The sequence below is a fragment of the Monopterus albus genome, unplaced genomic scaffold (genome assembly GCF_001952655.1).
Source record: "Monopterus albus unplaced genomic scaffold, M_albus_1.0 scaffold19.1, whole genome shotgun sequence".
Taxonomy (NCBI): Eukaryota; Metazoa; Chordata; class Actinopteri; order Synbranchiformes; family Synbranchidae; genus Monopterus; species Monopterus albus.
Genome location: NW_018127899.1, coordinates 1,051,446 through 1,071,272, shown reverse-complemented (window position 1 = coordinate 1,071,272; position 19,827 = coordinate 1,051,446). Strand labels below are relative to the sequence as shown.

At 40.1% G+C, this 19,827-nt stretch overlaps 1 protein-coding gene across 1 annotated transcript in view; it reads left to right on the top strand.

Annotated features, from left to right (window-relative positions):
* Positions 1 to 19,827, top strand: part of LOC109956378 (copine-8-like) — a 50,383-nt gene that overhangs the window by 9,032 nt on the left and 21,524 nt on the right. The window contains exons 2-7 of the mRNA XM_020593430.1: positions 1,068 to 1,108; positions 4,892 to 4,938; positions 6,251 to 6,354; positions 10,818 to 10,857; positions 14,300 to 14,376; positions 17,961 to 18,024. Of these exons, the coding sequence (XP_020449086.1) occupies positions 1,068 to 1,108; positions 4,892 to 4,938; positions 6,251 to 6,354; positions 10,818 to 10,857; positions 14,300 to 14,376; positions 17,961 to 18,024 (373 nt within the window). The remainder of the gene's footprint in view (positions 1 to 1,067; positions 1,109 to 4,891; positions 4,939 to 6,250; positions 6,355 to 10,817; positions 10,858 to 14,299; positions 14,377 to 17,960; positions 18,025 to 19,827) is intronic.

The window sequence follows — 19,827 nt, the reverse complement described above, 5'->3', positions numbered from 1 at the left end:
CATAGCAGTAGTCAAAACATGAAGCAAATCAATGTGTGTGTGTGTCTGTTGATTAAGTGGTGTGTAGCTAAAAACATTCTCACACGACCTCTAGTACTTGTCGTGACTTAAACATAAGAACATATTATGGCTAAGGCTACAGTTATACACGTCATAATAATAATATTAAACACCCTGTCTGCTGACAGTCATCAACTCTTCTCTCTAGTTATCCTTGACCAGATGTACCCTGTAGAAACTCATAAGCATGCCTAAGAATTTAACAGTCTAACTAGACATCCTATCTCCACTAAACATTTCTAATACATAAAGTATCTATCCAATATCTATCTGACTAAAAATACCTAACAGTAGGATCTGGCAAGAGTACAAGCCCAGACAGTGAGTGAAGGTTCAGTTCAGCTCTCCTGGATCTTGTCAGACTTGTCCCTGTCCTCCTGACTACCTCCTCCTGAGACCTAGACACTGTAAGCAAACGACACAGAGTTAACATCAACAAGGCCCACCACCAGTGACGCAGCAGGACGGATCTCCCTTTCCTTAGCCTGAGGTGCTCCTCGATTTCCTTCTCCTTGGGTCTCAGGCAACTTTGACTTATCATCTTTGTGTGCATATATAATTCCTTCAGAGCTGTCTGCCCAGGGAGTGCCTCACTGGTGCCAAGCATCTGCTCTGTGATGGGACTCTTTGATGCATGTATCCCTCCCCATGCAAAAAGCAAAGACTAGAGTGTCATGTAAATTTGATTGCAGCCTCCTCTGTTGCTGCTGGTGCCCAGGGAGTGCAAAAAAGTGAAAGTGCTGTTTTCTCTCTGTTTGAAATATAAATCGCTCCACTTTAAGCTTGATTTTATAGACTTGTTTAATGTTGTTGCTTCAATGGCTGGGTTAAATGGCTTTTTTTAAATCAACTCAGAGGACTATTATGGGGAAACACATTGTCGTGGTCAGTAAGGGAGCTAATTATCTGAGGTTTATCGATGTAATAACATTAGAGTTCCACTGTCTTTGTTGAAGGGGAAGATCTGCACATTTAATTTTATGTCATTGTATCTCTTTGTTTTTCAGAAACCTCCTGGACAGAGACACATTCTCCAAGTCTGATCCAAGTAAGCCTGTTTTCCATCACACACATGCAAATGTGAACACAAGCACCAACTCTCAGCAGGCTGAACACATCCTTATACACACGCTGACAGGCACGTGTAAATGTGATCCTTAAATTCTGCAGACAAACACAAATATCCACAGATAAACATCCTCCACATGCAGGCAGATTTTAACTTTACACACACGAACACACACACTCTGCATCGCCAGTGTGAATCAGTAGACATTTGCATATGTCAGGGGTCGTATTCGTCACTGTTCTCTGCTCCCAGTGTGAGTGAGGGGAACCAAATCGTCCTCACACACAAAACAGCCACTTTCCTCCTACAGAGTAAAGGACGTATTCACACATACACACTCCTCACTCCCTTGACACCAGGGGTGCAATTTGGCAACTGGTCCAGTGTTTTTTAAAGGCCCAGTCTGCAATCCAGCAGCAATTTTCCTTGAAAGAGAGACACAGAGTGTTGTTCTGAAGATGTTTTCCTTTTAAACATGCAGACTGTTGTAATTCTACTCCTAATTTCATGCAGCGGTTTTGCGTTTATGCGTCAGACCTTAATACTTTTTGATAAATGCTGACATGCAGCTGTTGCACTGTGCATCAAGAAGTGTCACATGCCAGAAACTAGCAAGGTCTGATCATATTTGTTATCTTGTTTAGATATGCCAAGATCCAGCTACACATTATCAGCCAGATTACTGACAGGCATGAGGCGCCAGGAATGAAACTGAGTGTTGGACACACACTTGCTTGTTTTTTCGCCTCTTACTATGTCATGGTTGCAGACAAGTGAAGCAGAATTTGTGAAACCTCACTATGTACTGACAAAAGAAAAAACGAATGTGTCACAATTTTATTGCTGTTTCTCGCCAGATTTGACAACTTCTATGACATGTCTGTAGTTATTAGCTGAGCGCTTTGCAACTGTGAACATGGAGAAGTGAATGAGAAATGATTGATTTCATTTCAGTGAGCCTGTAAATAACAGGTCAGGAGAATTATACCAAATAAATCACATCAGCCATACCTTTGGAGGCGACATTATTCAAGTCGGGAAAGATGGCAGGTTATGATTGATACAATATCTGAATTTATGACTCTGTGAACACTTAATCTGACACAGCGACCGACTCAATCTAGTCTGATGCTTGAATTGTGTTAATGAATTGTGTGAGAGCTTTAGCATTTGGTGTGTTAAAAATAAATATCCCCATCAGCTCCATTGTTGGAAATTTCAGATGAAACCAAAGATAAGAACATTTCATATTCATGTACACAGAGAAGCTTGAGGATAATGTAGTTCCTTACTGTTTTCATCTGTCGTGCCTGCATTGTTTTCTGTAAGAGACTGTGACAGTCTCGTTGGTTAAAAGCCCTCTAAAAATAAACGTGATGGGAGGAAAATATGAGAGGACTTACAATGAAATCAAATATGTGTATCTTCTTTTTTTAACCCTCTGTCCAGGGCATGGTTAGCATGCATTCTTTTCAGCATCGCCTTCCTTCATTTCCTAAGCATTCAGCACTTTGCCACCTGGGTGAGGCACAGCAAACCCACTGCAGTTTTTAGTGTTGGTTAGTGTGTGTGAACTCATAATTGATGAGCTCTCAGAATTGCAGACCGGACCTTTAAGTGTCAGACAGTGGGAGAGGAGGATGAGCATCCCTGCCCGCCCTAATGTTTATACAAGGAGGCACTTGTGCTGCGTCCATGTCTCTGCACTGCTGACAGCATTGGCCCCAGTCACACAACATTAGACCGCCTCAGCAGAGACGCACACAAAAAGCACACACATCCAGGGCCTCAGGCAGGCTCACATACCACATTCATATTAGCTTATAAAGCTGGACAACAAACCAATGTTTCTGTTTGTGTGTGTTTATATGTTGGTGCATGAATGTGGGTGAGCTTTGATCAGCGTGCTTCAGCAGAGAGGAAAAGAGAGGGACATTATTAAAGTGTGCAACAGCACGATCTCCTACATTCACAACAGAGATGGTGTTAGCAGTGCTATTGTCGAGCTCCTGCTGTCATCATCAGCAAGATGACTAGGGTTGAAAGTACACTGGTATGGATGTGAGGATGCATCGCTATTTACAGGCATGTGATTGTTGTATAATCCCCCCCCAAGACCATGTGCCATCCGATGCTTCAGTGCAAGATTAAAGGATGACTGTATATTGAACCAGCTGAGCCATAGCTCACTACACACCATCCACAGTGCAACATATACAACACCCAGACTGATAGTCTGCCAACGCACGTTAAATCTGTGTACTCCCCAGACGCCGCAGGGTCATTACGATGTTTGTTTTTTGTGTTTGCTCTCCAAAACACTGTGACATTTTCAACAGTGATTATATAGTGTATCTGGGCTCATCAGCAGCTTCATTCTGAATAACAAAAGTTCAGTTTTGAGGGGAAAAAAAAAAACAGGAATTCATCAGCCAGGCCTGTTGATTTTCACTCATCATCACGACTTAATGAATCCATGATTAAATCAGTCAGGTCATTTCATCAGTTGGTGATAGCTCATACATTAACTCATACATTAGCTCAGGCATAAATTAATTAGTGCTGTAATTAATGATAATGCATGTCGCCTTGGTGGAAGGTGTTGCCTTCTACATTGGATATCTTTTAAACATGTTACACCTGTTACACAAAACTTTGCTACTTCGGATTAAAAGTATTGCCTGTATTAACCTAAAGAATCACTCAATCTCCCGAGTAATCTTTTGTTTTAACTTCTTCATAACAGTTAGCTTGTAGCTTAAAAACTTGCTATGTTAACAAACTGGTGGTGCATGACAGACCACGGTCAGAGCTGAAATGACTGCCTCTATGCAAGTTTATACTTAATTATCAGGTATTTTGGTAGATTACTCTTACTGACATTTTACTTGCAGAGATTTTATTACAAGTACAGTGCCAAGCATAGGTGTCGTTAACTTGTGCAATATAAAAATGCTTGCACTGGGTGTGCTGAAGGTGTGTGCTGGATTTACAATACAAGACAAAATGAGAGCATCGCTGCAAAAATGTGAGCGGCACATTAATAGTTTTATCTCAATTATTTTATTTTCATGATTGTTAGAAGCCAAAATCGGAATTGAAAATAAAATTCAATTAATCACCCATTCCTGACTACTAGTACTGCTGCTGCTACTACTTTTTATTATTTCTACAATATCCAGTTTTACCAAGCAGACATTCACAGTATTAACTTAGACTCACAACAAACCATAATGACATATTTTGGCATGGTAACCCTTAGTTCATGTCTTACATTAGCATTTCCACTGCTCTGCTACTTACTCTTTCATTGTGTAAACATTTAAAACAGATTTACAAGTGTGCAACCCCAGAGGCCTTCGGTGTCGGTCGCTGCCATGTGACAGGCGTGTACAAATACAGTAAAGGCAGATAGAATGCCAATGAAATGTCACTTTAGTGCCAGTTGATTGTTTTGCTCGCTTCTTGCTAGTGGTCCTTCATCAAAAAGCAGCACAAGACTCCCTCAGACGCAGACACTTGAATGTCAGTAAGGAGGACTTTCTCATCCCCGTCCCCTCCACTTCACCCCCTCACTGAAATATCATCCTGCTGCAAGGCACAGTTCTAGTGACATTTAATTAGGGAGTTTTCCTCTCGTGCTGGGGACCGGGGTAAGAACACGCTCTCAACAAGCTTCTCTGTGCAGTTTGTTCACTGTTAAATTCTCTTCAATCAGTCTAACCCTGTCCTGTTTCTCTCTTCCTGTTTCTAATTCGACAGTTTGTGTACTATACACTCAAGGAATAGCCAACAGGGAATGGAGAGAGGTGAGTACTGAGGTGGGGGAATTATTTATGACCAGGGAGCTTAAATGGCAGCAATGCAGCAGTCTCAGTCAGTGATTATTTGTTAAATGATAAGACCAATAACACGGCCCGCTCTTGCTGCTGCATTTATTTTCAGGAAGTGTGCAAATGTTTAATGACACTGGTGTATGATTCTCAGGGCATCGCTGTTAGAATACTTGTGTGGTTTAAGTAGTTTAGGTGTACACCATCTAAACTAGAGGTCTTTATGAGTCTTATTTCCTAGTAAGTGAGACCCAACACAGGACCCCAGTTGTCCAAGTTACAGTATATATGGACTGTCAGGGTTTGTTTGCATTCTTGTTTTCATTTTGGAGCAGGTCTAACTGTCTTCTGGAGACAATCCTCACGTCTCCTTCAGATCAGGAGTGCAAATAATGAAAGCAATTCATGATTTCACTAAAGCGATTCATGAGCACCCTTTACCAGCAGAGAGCAAATGGCAGCTTGACCTTTAACAAATGATTGTCACTGCCCTTCAGGGATCTGGCATACTCATGCATGGGTCACATGCACAGTTTTACTAGTGAAACATGTCAAAATGAATGAGAGAACTTGATTTTATTACAATGTTCATTTGGCAGATGTTTTTCTAAAACTGACGATACGTGTGTTCAAACTGTTTTAATGAGCAAGAGACAGTCTCATATTGCAAATTGCAGCCTCAGTGTTTAAGGTCTCATTTTTTGAAAAACTGTAAAATCATTTTGCCAAATTTCGTCATGGTTTCCATTTTGGATTTGGGACCCGTGAAGTCTGAACAACCTCCTGACATGTTTAGCCCGTGTCAAACGCTAAGATTGACCAACTTTCTTATTTTAAGTAAGTACAGTAAGTATTTGAGCATGTGAAATGATCAAATAGCAGCTGATACTCTGTCAGCCCTTTAAAGCTCCAGTGTTCATTTCTGGAAAACAAAATCACTGGATGGAAGAAAAATAAATAATAAATATCCTATTCTAATGGGATAAACCTGTAATGTTTGGGCTAAGTGGCGCAGCGGTGGAGTGGCCATGTTGTTACCTACAGTATATTAACAAGGTTTATCCTTTGTACAGTGGCAAACCATTGGACATTTCAGGCTCAGTATGTCACTTAGGCACGGTGTTAGACATCTAGCATTTAACATGTAGTATATTGTCTTATTAGCATGCCACACTGTCACAAGATTTGAGCCTTTTTGTCAGATTATTCGTAAATAACATAATTATCCATATTCAGTTTTTGATCCAAAATGTTTTTTTAAACACCACCTGTCTCATTCCTCTTCTAGTTTGGCAGGACAGAAGTCATAGATAACACCCTCAATCCTGACTTTGTCCGCAAATTCATCCTGGACTATTTCTTTGAGGAGAGGCAGAATCTACGCTTTGACTTGTGAGTTAACAATTACGTGAGTTCATGTTTGTTTTTGTGTACTTGTGTGTGATCTGCAGGCATGAACTGCTCTGTGCAGAGCAAAGTTAAGACTGAAATATTCATGTGCCTGTGCACAGGGAGAGGTGCATCTTCTCTGTTTTAAATAAAAAGTTTTCATGGTGCCACTTTTTCACCAAATTCTTCCCATTCATACGGTGCTTAGAGATAAAATAGGATCAGATTCACACAGCTAATCATACACTTGGCATTTTGCAATAATTATGATTCATTTTATGTACTGGTTGTTTGTCTTCACAGTTGGATATTAGTGGAATCAGAAAACTGACCATTTCAAAACTTGAAATAAATAAATGAATAAACCAAATAAAGTAACAAATGACCTCCTTTCAAGAGCAGATGCAGGAGATTGTTCAGTCCTTTTAGACTGAAGTGCAGGCCTTGACACAGTTGATCATACAATTTTAAATGACCGCCTTAAGCAGTGGGTAGGTAGGTATCTCTGGGTTAGTACAGAGTTTTTTTCAGGCCCGACCACTCAAACAAAATGCCGTCAGCAGAGGGCAAATGCAGGCTGATCACGCTGGAAACTGGCCAATTACGATCTCTGCTGATCGGTCTGTGCATCTCTAATTTAGAGCAAACTGTTTAAGTGTTGGATTTGGTGCAGAAGGTTTTTGTCTTGGACAAAGCTCTCAAAAAATTTGAGCTGCAACAAGTATTTTGCATGGAAAGTTTTTAATAAAGACATAAAAATTAAATCATAATTAACTCAACAAAACCTTTAATATAGTACATAAGGTGGGGTTAGGTGTGGTGGAGAGAGCTAAAGCATTAAATAGCGGTGGGATGAAGAATCAGAGTAAAATTAAAAATGACCACTTGCACGAATATGGTTGGACATGACTTCTCAGCTGGTAGCCAAGTGCTGAAGCTTAGATGAAGGAGCTTGCGCTGATTAGCTAATCCCAGGGTTATTTAGGAAGTGAACCTTAATGGAGACAGCAGGCGAGGAGATAAGGGTGAAGGGGATTTAATATCAACAAAGGCTACAAGAACAAGGCATAGCAGTGGCAGAATTAACAAAAACAAGACAAAGAACGTAGATGAGCCTAAGCAGGACTAACTACAGAATATGCATACAAACATAAGGGGATTAAGCAAGCCTAACAATACAGGAAGTCCAGAGTCCTTACATGAACGCAAGGGCACAGAATGTTTACTAAACGCTTAATGAGGAGAAGAGTCTTATCCTAGGCCTGTGCTCTCTATTTTTTACAATAAGTCACTGAGGTTGTGTTAATTGGTTGCTAAAATGGCAGCAATGCTGTTTACTGGTTGGAAAGATGGTGAACTGGGATGTGATGTGACTGACAGTTAGAAAATTGTCCTGATTGGTGGACTGGGTCAGGTTTGTTGAGACTGACAGATTTCCTGATTGTAGCTAATAATAGAACATTTACATGTTGTCTTGTTTGTATCAGACACACCCGTGTTTTGAGTCACTTTGTTGGTAAAGGTGAAAGTCGTATTTGCTCATGTAGCCCTAAAAGTCAAGCTGTCCAGGTGATTACGATATTCTGGAATTTTCTCTGTTGTGTTTCAGCCTCACACACAGTAACTTTATTTTCTCGTGATAGCTCATGAAATATGGAACGGCTCTTTTGTTTGTTTACTTGTTGGCCTGTCAGCAGGGCCGCATGCTGCTTACAAGCTGTGGGAGGTTACAGTGAAGGTCAAGGAGAGACGCTAGTGTGTGTGCGTGTGTGTGGCGTCAGTGCATGTGCAGGCAGTGTATTGGATTAAAGCTGCATATAAGTCTCTCAGATAAGGTGTGTAGACTTATAAGCATGTGTGTTCAGGTTTTTGTTTGTACTTTTAGGGAAGTACAACGCGTGAAAGTGTAATATTTGGGTGTGTGCATATGATTGTCATCATATGCATGTGTATATATGTGTGTGCGTGTGTGTTTTCTATGTGTGTGAGCATGCATGCCTGTGTGCTTGGCAAGTATGAATCACTGGTGTGATATTTTGTATATACGAGTTTGTGTGTGGGATTTTATTGTGTGTGTTTGACCATCTGCGTAGTGCAGATTCATCATGCAAGATGTTAAAAGCTGACAAACAGTGGAGGGAGTGGATGGAGGATGATGGAGTGTGTGTGTGTGTGTGTGTGTGTGTGTGTGTGTGTGTGTGTGTGTGTGTAGCTAGCCTGACTCCCAGTAGGTCTCGTTGTGACTGGGTGAGCATTAGGCCTTGTTATGGTTGTCGGGCCTAATGGCCCTGTGGTTACTCACAGCAAGGATGTGGCTGCTGCTGAAGCATCCCTCAAAGCCATGACACACTTTGCTTCCTCTGCTGCTATCTGTGCCTGGAAATGCTGCTAACGCTCATCTCACCTCTGGCCATCTTCAGCGCTCCTCTTAGTTTTTTTTTTTTTTTTAATACTTGAGCTCTTCACAGAAGTCGCTAGAAACCCCCAGGTGGTTGTGTGGCAAATTGGATCAGATCTTTAAAAAATGAAGAGAAATACCCACCAAAAAGGACTAAAAGGACTGCCTGTTCTCTGCACCTCCATCACTGTCTGGTTTGGCTCAGCAACCAAACTGGACAAGTACAGACTTCAGTGGACAGTCAGGACTGCAGAAAAGGTCATTGGTGTGAGCCTGCCCTCCATGGAGGACCTGTACACCTCACAGGTCAAAAGGAGGGTGGAGAGGATCACTGGATCACTGCAGACCCCTCACACCCCGGATACAATCTGTTTGAACTCCTCCCCTCTGGACGGTGTTACAGGTCACTGTGCACCAAGACAACCAGGCACAAGGACAGTTTCTTCCCCCAGGACGTCGCTCTGATGAACACGTGACCCATGACAGTATGATTGGACAATAAACCTCAGTGCAATACCTGTAAATATACCTCGTACAGATTATACAGATTTGTACAGGTCTCTAGTTTTAAGTACTCTGTTTTATCCCTAATTATCTCATTCCAATGAACATTCCTTTGTTGTCTGCATTGTTAACTGTCTGTTTATACTGCTTTTTCTGCATTGTTTGGTTGTTGATGTTAATACTGCTATTTTGTTATATTACACAGCCTTATGCTGATTCTGATTCTAAAAAAATATATTAAGTTTATTTCCTCTGGAGTAGGAAATCAAAATCTGTTCTCAACTGAAACATTCCTAAAACCGTTATGGAGCTCGTGTGTCAGTGTGCTGTTGCCTGTTGTTTGACTGCCTCTTCAGCCGTTAGTCATCATCTCTCAGTTCAATTCAAACAGAGCTCTGAGCAGACGCTCCCGGCAAGACAGACAGCACAGGACCAAGAGAGGTCCTGTCTGGTCCAGTGCCATTGCACAGTGATGCCATCCACATAAACACACACATATTAAGTCACACATAGCAAATGTGCACTCATGAGGCTCCGTGGGGCCTCTACTTCCTGTTTTGGTAAACATGTGCATCCAAATCATCATACTGTACATCAGTACTATGTTTTCTCCCCCTCCTTCCACTTTAAGTCTGGCATTATTAAATAAATAGTTTATGAACATTTGGGAGCAACAGAGTCAACATGAAGCGCACCTGTACATTTTCTAGGCAGCATGTTGCCTAACAGCAGTGCATTACCTTGCTCTTATGGAACTACAGTAGTAACAGCACTGCAGTGGTGCCCCCTCCTGTAGTGACACACAGCATCTCCCAGCTTTGTCAGCAGATGCCTTATCTTACATGGCATGCTGTCTATAGAAAGAACACACAGGTTCAGCTTGAGGTTACATTAGCCTCTAATATGATAACACACTTGTATCATCTACCAAACTGTTTGGGGTTGAATTGCATTGTGGGTAATGTAGGCACCAGGTTTTGAAAAAGAAGAATGCATGTAATAAAAAAGATGACATCTTTGGCTGTGCTGCATTGACTTTTTTTAATTGGATCTTTGTCTCCAATCTAGTTTTCTTATTAAAATTCCATATGCTACTGCAGTGTTTTAAATTATACTACAGTGTTTGATCTGGTTAATTATTCTTTTACCTGTCTTATTCTTTATATATCTTTTATGTAAATGGTAAAACATCAACGGTTGTCATTGGGTGTGAACAGCTGCTACTGAAACATCAATGCTTTAAACTGGAAAAATTGCTGGGTAAAGTGTTAAGCTTTTCGTCTGACAGCCAGTAATGATCCTGAGGCCACTGACGCTGCTATACGGCCATGCATGAAATAGGATTAGCAGAGCTTTTGGTGCCGTAACCAGAAGCTTTAAACCTGAACAGCTTCTTTGAGGTGATTATTGAGCGGTACCTTGCATTAATAGTGACGAGGTAAATAAATGTGTCATAGACTGCTAATTTGTGTTTTGGCAGCCTTTCAGTCACAGACCTGCTGCTCAAACCTTTCAGCCCATTACGGTTTCTGTTCTCATGTTTTACCTCTTCTCTCCTCTCTAGATATGATTTAGACTGCAAGAGCGACAACCTCTCTAAACACGTGAGTGTCTTCTTCACCTCAGCTGTTCAATAATCAGTCATGCATTCATGGAAATATTATACAGCCAAATGTTTACCCTTCCATTACAATGGCAGCCTGATTTGAATCTGAATGTCAGAGGTGACAGTGACGTAACAGGAACAAAGGAACCATGTAAACTCTCCTGAAGAAAATACTCAGGGTTTTCTGACCAAAGACATTCATTGTGACTTTTTACACCATGAAATCTATCTGAGACATGTTTCTCACACTATAGGTGTGGACGTGCTTTGTTTGTAGAAAAACCAGTATGTGCAAATTACAAAGCAACACATGGTTAATATCACTTAGAATGACTTATGTTTTTAATATAATTTCTTTGGTTACTTGTTTTGTTATTAAGGAGTTTAACTATTTTAAAAATAAACTTGTGGTTGCCTTTATTATTTCCAGTGTGGACTCTCCTCAAAAGTGGTGAAATTAACATTTATAGACATTTGTCTTTATAGATAAATATCACATTTAACAAAACTCGGTCTACAGCCATAAGAAAAGCAACATATCCTCACATTCTGACACCTGGCTGCACAGTGTTTGCTCCAAAGCATGTTTGCTGTTTTAAATTAGAAGGATATGAAAGTAATTTCAAGCAGACAGGGTTGGAGATTAAATCATTATATTATGGTATTATGTTATTGTTGTCAGTTAATTTTCCATCAGTTGACTCATCAGCACTACTTTATGTCGGCCATCTGGTTAAAACGTGCTTTATGAAGAGACAGTGACAACAAGAGGAAGAAAAAGAACATCTACAATCTGACAGGGTTTTTCCAAGTCTAAATCACTTAAATTTCAGAGATAACTGTCAGCGCACAGGCTTTAGTAATCAGCTTTGTTATGTCTTATCAAAAGCCTGTTTAGTTTTGCCTATGCTTTTTTCTCATGAGGGTGCAGCTTTGCAAATGGAGAACATCCTGCCACTGCTGCTGAAGGATTGCATGTTCTAGTTATCCCACAGCACTAATCAGTCTGCCTTAAAACACATAACTTTCACACCCCTACAGCCCCATTCTTCACTCTTCTTTCAGTACACGGTTTCAATAGCGCCCTACTGCAGTTTTGTCTATTACTCGAGCTCTATCTCCACAGCCAGCTTCTCTCCTATTGCCCATCATCATGCTCATTGCCAACTGCAAGCTGAGTCTTCTCCCTCAACCCAAACCTCAGCGTGCCCCCGGGCTTCTACTGAGAATGCTGAGCATGTGAGCACAGCGACTCACTCGCAGCGTGACAACTGAGGACGCTTGGATGCATCCTGTCATCGCTGTGGATGTGTGGGATTGGAGATGTGGCACGCAGTGATGCTCCACTGTCCAGGCGCAGTCTGTCCCCAGTCACATAGCTATAAATAACTGAAAAAATGTACACAAGTACAGTATCTCTCTTAGCAGCTTCACTGCTATAGGGATTGTGGATGCATCCTTCCTCCCATCACAGCAGATGTTTTTGCTCTGCCATATGGTTTGCATCCATTGTGCAGATATGGCTGCAGGGGGAGATGTGTAGAAAGAGATTAAAGCAAAATCTAATGAAGGGCTGGGTATCCTGTTTCCTGCAGATGAAGTCAGTGTTACTTTTTTTTATCCTGACAGATGCTTGTCACAGCCCTGTTCAAAATTCTTTATTATACTTCTTTTGATTTTTGTGATAAAATGCACCAATATCCTTCTCACAAATTCACATCTCATTTTACTTTATATTCATTATTTTAAACTCGGCGATCCCAGCAGGGAAGTAGCTTCGTTGTAGGCAGTAATTAAGTTAACTGGCTGTGTGGGAGCAGGCAGGATTTTACTACAAACTTTTAATCCCCTTATTAAACTTAGTATTGCTAGAAAAGCACATATTTCCTGTGTTTTTCTTCTAACCTTAACCCTAGGTTTTTTGTGCCATATTTGTTATTCTTAAACTGTTTGAAGTTGCAGAGTAAGAAAGATTTCCCTGACTGCACTAGATTTGAACTCAAGACAGTACTGTACTGACAGTACAGGACGTGGACTTGTCTTGAAACTGTTATTCCCAATCCAAGGTTCAAAACCTCTCTCAGGGATCTGAACATGAATGTTGGGGATTATGAGATGATGCTACACAAATTTAGACAAAGTTTTCAGACCTTGTTGTTCTTGTGAAATGTTCAACATGTTTTGGTATAGAGTCAGAGTGGAAGAGTTACTCATTATGATTGATGAAATGTTTTAGTGACAAATAACAGAAATATAAGAATCTGAACCATGTGGAAAAATATTGGAATTTCCCTTTACCTCACTGCAGCACTCGGACAGTTTTGGAGGCCTAATGGTCAGAGTGAAGCAGGAATATAGGACTGGTAGAATTCAGCTGTGATCTTTGTTGCTCAGAGACGCCCTCCTTGCCATTGACTTCCTGCCACCACTGAGCCAGTTACTCTGAGGTGCCTCAGCCTGTAGCCTTGTAGAGGTCTGAGGCACAGCGGGTATTGGGCTGGGGCAGCAAGCAGGCAGCACACTTCCTATGGAAAGGCCACAGTGTTTTTGTCATCTCTTTTTAGTTCGAGATCTCGGCTGGGGGAGAAATTTGCTCAGCACCGGCAAAAATCTGAGGAGCAGCTTTCTACCCGCTGGGCTCAACACGGCTCATCTGTCAAGAACTTTTACACACACATAACATGCACAAAGCACACATGCATACACAATCTAGTTGGGGCTACCTCAGTCCAGGCCTGACTTTTTAATTCCCCCTTCCCTCTCTGTGCTTAGCTTTTCTTGCTGCTCCACAAACTCCTCAAACACAGACCTTTCTCAGTGGAGTGTTGTCACCCTGCAGTGATCAACACACTGCACTCAGATGTCAGTGTGCAAAATGTGCAAGGAAAATAGAATGGGAGCTGTTCGGTATTAAATCCATTTTGAAGCTTTAATATTACAACACCTAAACTGAATGCAGCCTGAAGAAGTTCTTGCACAAACTGAGCAGTTTTTCTTTCTTGTAAAATTCTACAGCTTTCTCTTCTTTTTTACGTTTCTGCTAACCTGTGTGTTGACTGATCACTTGCTCTAACAGGAGCAACAGCCAAACACATGACTGCCTAGTTTGTAGATATTGTGATGATAAGTAGCAGGTTACAACTAATAGTTATTATACACTTTAATTGGTAGTTTTCTTTAAATCATCAGTGGTTTCTGGGAATCCCTGTCAAGTTTTAGCTGTAATAAGCAACATTTTTCTCCAGAGCAGCTTTGCTGTAGTTAAACTTTTTCCAGTGTGAATAGTTAATAGTAATTAATAGTGCTTTAGGTCTTAGAAGTGAACTGTGCATGTTAAATAAAGAAACATGAAGGAAATTGTACATTATAGCTGTGCTTTTCACCCTGTGGGTTTCTCGGTTTTGGTTTCATGTGTTTACTTGTGTTTTTCACACATGTAGGACTTCCTGGGCCAGGCTTTCTGTACTCTGGGTGAAATAGTCGGCTCCCTGGGAAGCCGCTTGGAAAAGCCTTTAATGTAAGTAGCACGTTACCATGCACACACATGCACAAACAAACAAATATACAGACATGCAGAATATGTCTTTTCCTATTTATATTAGAGACTCATAATTAAAAGCAAAGGGGCAAAAAGTTATTTTTTTCTTACACTAATTAGGAAGTCACTAATTAGTGTAAGAAAAAGTGGCACAAAAAACTGTTTGAGCTCACAGTTTGATTTTTGATTCTTTTACATTTAGTGCTTTGAATTGAAAATCAGCAAGTGATTTTAGGATCACTTGTTTGTCTTTGAAGTGAAGCGAGGCAGGGGCATGAAAATGGGCTAAGATGCTGATGAAAGCACACACTGACTCCATCAGCCAAATGAGATGAATAGTTAAACAGCAGCCGGCCTAATGGCAGACTGTAAACATGCTGAGATGGTAAACACTGTGCAGTGAAAGGGACAGTTCACCCAATGGGAAGATGTCACTGGTAACTTCCCAGCTTGTTTTCTGAAGGAGCCTAAACTGAGCTGAAGCTTAAAGAAATAATCAGGGACATTGTTATATGAATAAATGTCTGAATTTATTCTTTGTTTCTAATTAATATAAGAAAATAGCATTTAAACTTATCAGCAGCTCAGACTTCCTCCTCTCACTCTTCCCATGTCTTCATTTACTTAGCAAAATCAGCTTTTTAAAATGGATGAAAAAATCCACAAAAATGATCTGATTTGTTTGGCATAAACAGAGTAAGATGCCTAAATGCCAGAAGAGACAAAGAAGTGTGTTACCCGCAGAAATGCAAATGTCATCAGCCAATGGCTTGATGTTACAAAATAACAGATTAAAATTGGCAATTACCCGAAGTAGAGGTGAAAACACTTTCTCAGTACTGACTGAAATGTCAGTAGTGCTATGTATTAAAATCTGTCTACTAGGTCGGCACTGAAGACTTTAGAATCTCGGTCCTGTTTATTTGGTGCATATTTGTGTAGCAGAATGTTTAGTCCAAAAATTTGTAATGTGATAAACAATAACACAAGTATTATTTCACGTGTTTCTAATAGGGCTGTGCTCTCACGCTGCTCTGAAGTCTTTGTCACTGAAGAACAACTGTTGTCAAAAAACAGGGCTGTGCGAAGTTGTTTGTGCTGAATGGCATCTTTATGATATGGTAAATGTACAGCTCTTTTTTCTTTTACTGGGGAGTCCTGTATTTAGCAGAAGCAAAATGATGCCATATTCTTCAGCAGCAAAGTTTGTTTCTACTGGGTAAATCATGTGACCTGTGACTTGACTTTAGGGTTAAAGTTAGGCCGAGGTTAGCTTAGAATTAGGACAAGAGTTGAGAATTTAATTATGATAGGGCGGAGGGCTAGGGAGGGCGGTATAGAAATAAGTGTCCTTGTAAATATTCAGAAGCGTAACACTATGTGAGAGAGATCCAAGAAGGTAGAGAAAGAAGTGAGATGGAAGTAAGTGACTGTTAGGCATCTACATCCATGCCTGTCTGTTTGTTTCTGTCTGTGTGTGTCTGTGTGTGTGTGTGTGTGTGTGAGGCAGAATCAATAAGCAGCTCAATGGGTCTGCTGAAGAAATATGATGTAAGAATGTGTCGCTGTTGCTGAGTTATGTAATCACCTCTGCCTACAGTCATTCCCTGTTTGTCACAGTGTCTCAGATCTTGTCTGTCTGTGTGTGTGTGTGTGTGTGTGTGTGTGTGTGTGTGTGTGTGTGTGCGTGCATACCCTCATGTTTCGGTTTTTGATATGTGAAGATATTTTTAGATGTTCTGCTTTATCCTGTGATGCTGGTTTGTAAGTTTGCATAACTACTGTATATGTGTGTTTGTTTTTGTTCTCACCCAACTGCCTCCAAGTGAAGCATCACACGTCTGCTCAGTTGAGTGGAGGCGAATCACACTAATAAAGATCAAGAATGACAACTGAGATGACACTGTGCTCCAGACATACACAGCACGATGTCATTGCAAGATTATGGCACATTCTGACATAAATTAACTTCAATGAATAAGATAATATTTTACACCCCAGTCTGTCTCTCCGAAATCAGCCGTAAAGTTGCTTTTGTTTCTGATTTTGGTTAACTCTTCAATTTTAGGTAACAATTTCAACAGTAACCAAAATATATTTGTTAGTTTTTGGCAGAGCTGAATCAGGTGCAAATGTATGACTTTTAAATGGCTTTGTGAGATCTTAAATATTTGTGCTATTGCCTCATGAACAAAGGGCATCATTTAGTTTTTGGTTTTTAAATCTATTTGCACATTTCATTATGGTTAAGATCTTATTAATGTCAGGGAAAGATCATCGTTAAAATGTACAACCACAGGGTACTGTAGGTGATCTAAGCAATCAGATGCCTGGACAACCTCTAAAGCAGTGGTCGTCAGCTGGTGGACTACCATCTGGGTTTGGACCCAAAAAGGTCTGCAAAGTGTTTCACATGAAAATAATTATAAGCCTGATTTTGATGAGATATTTTAACAGGCACAGTGTGGCCAGCTCGATTGCGGCGTCTTACTATCCAGTCTCATCCTTCTATTTCTCCCTCTCTTTGCGTGACTAGCCATGTCTTTCTTGTTCCCACATGCCTCTCTCTCTCCCTCTCTCTCTCTCAGCCATTTTCCATCTCTGAGTGATTAATTTCACTGAACGCTTCCCTGTGCATCAAAGGACGGTGGTGTGTCTCTGGTGACGGGGAGGGAGTTTCAAAGCCTTGCTTCAATTTGCCATCAGTATCTCACACTTGTTATTGTGGACTATCTCTGGACTGGACAGTACATAGCCAAATGAAATTATCTCTGCCCTTCATTGTTCTGAATCAGGCCTGTGGTGTGTGGCTTTCATTTGGTCTATTTTTAGTGGTCAGTCTCTCTCAGCTTCATTGGCTGAATATTACACTGTGCCAGCTCAGGATGTAAAGAAACACTGGAGCTGGAAATTCACTATCTGATGCTCATTTTTAAGGTTTTTTCATTTGCTTTCATTAATATTTATTTAGACAATCAAACAACAGGTTTGATGGGGTCTGCAGAGGTCTCGGTTGATGGGATTTTACATTTTGTTTTTTCTGAGTTTTCACATTAAACTGAAACTTTACCAGCAGAATAATGTGACATTGTCAAAGATCTTGATTGTAATGATCAGAAATACTTTAATTATTCTGAAACTGTCTGGTGGATGAATGTTGCATAAAGAAAAAGATGCAAGAACCACCTCATTGGTATAGATTAGATTAAATTCAGTGTCAGTACAGTAAAATGCAGTTTAGCATCTAAACATAGCTCAGATGTCAAGACTGTAGACACACTGTGTATATAAAGTTGAACAAATGATACTATGACGTGTAGAATAAACAACAAACAGTGCAGCATGTACAGTAGATTAATGTAATTTTGATACAGTTCATATACTATAAACATCATGAAGTGCTGTGTCATCAAACATTGTTAGTGCAAAGAGTCCTTACACGACCCAGGCAGATTTTCCTTGTAACATTGTGACTATTGCTACAGTACCTCTCCCACTGCATGAAGCTTATGGATACTTGGATTTAATGGAAATATTCTGTTTTTGTTTTCTATTTCTTCTAGTGGAATCCCAGGGAGGAAATGTGGCACCATCATAGTCAGAGCAGAAGAGCTGAGCAACTGCAGAGTGAGTGCTTGTTGTTTTCAGTAGAAATGTCCAATTTTCCACAAATTTGTGTTTATTATATCTTCCAAATCTGACTCCTCTGGTGCCCTTCGCAGTTTAAAAACTCAAAATTATGTGACCGAAGTGTGGTTGTAATAAGGAGATTTTTACAAACGCACAGATGCTTACAGGCAGCAATATGGTAAATGCACCTATTTGGCAGTTTATTAGGTACAGTAGCTGTACTGTAGCTCAAACTAACGCTGGCTAATATAACAACCCTCCAATGAATTCTCCCTTCACCCCATTTATGCCAATGAGCATGGACAGAATATTAGGAATACCTCTCAATAAATACAGTACAGCTTCAACATCAAGTTGAATCAGCTCCTTCCTCAAACACTTTCAAAAAGCACTGAACATTTTACACTTCATGAATGTAGGATTTATTGCAGCACACATTCTCTTCACACTTTATTTCAATGACACTGCTTAAAGAACTCAACAAAGATATTATTTGTTAGACATCACTGTTGCTATGATACCAGAAATTTGACTTCAATTAGAGAACTAAGCATGTTATCTAAAAGTGTATTTCCTAAAAATATCACAGTAGCCGCATCAAGCACTATCACTATCTGTACTTTATCTTTGACAAATTATGGTACTTTCCCCCACCACAATATCTGTATTGTTTTTACCGTTTATATTAACATGAACATTTACCACTTAGACAAGTCCAACATAAAAAACATACCATCCAAAGAAAAAGAATTAAAAATAAGCTAGATAATGTTGTGCAGACATTTCTTTACTGCAATGCTTCATCCACATAGCATCCTTAACATATTGGATAGGTTTAACACAACAGGAGATATAACCATTAAAGTAAAAAAAACCATTAAAATAAAAAGTTATCTGGCCATCCACACAAACCAGACACTCATGTCACTCCTCACTTTCCATCTACATCCATCGACTGTTCCTAAAACAGACAGGGGAGGTATAGATAGAGACTGATTTTGAAATGACCTAATGAAATTTCTCAGCAGTAAATATTTATAGAAATACTTCCATGGAATATCATATTTATTCACCAATTCTTCAAATGACCACTTTCAGACACATATAAATCCTTTATACTCTTTCCAGCCAAGATCTTAAAATCTAAATCTGCTCTTCCTGGAGGGAAGAAATGATTACCCCATACTGGACTAAAGCGTGATATGGAAGAGGTATCTCTCAAATACTTAGAAGCACTATACCAGACTGTAATAATATTTCTTGATATAGGATTTTTTTTGTATTCCTTTTCAGTAATTTACCATTCATGGCATGTAAATACTGACATACAGGCAGAATAGAGCAGTTTTCTATCTGCTTCCAAGAGGGAAAGGGCTCATCCAAAAAGTGAAATTATGGTACATTTATTTTGACAAATCTGTAGTAACTTTTGCACATTGCTTTATTTCTGTTGGCTCTGTAGGTACAAACCTCGTTTCTTTCAAAGGGAAAAAACTCACCCTAAACATTTGGACACTGTTAGAAAAAAACAGCTATTTCTAAAAAGGTACCTTGCCATTCTGGGCCCCTCTTGCTGTTTGGTTGTGTTTGGCAACGTGTAGATGCATCACTTCACAGCGAGGCCACAGTGGAGTGTGATAGCACACCATTTTGTTATAGGTCAAAACATCAAACCGTAAATGTCATATTTTTGTGTCAGTAATTCAAAGTCCACCAGCAAGGGCGCCAAGCTGTCATTTTGCACCAAATGTACTGCAGCCATTTGAGAAGTTGGCCAACTCTCTGTGCTGTTTCTTCCAA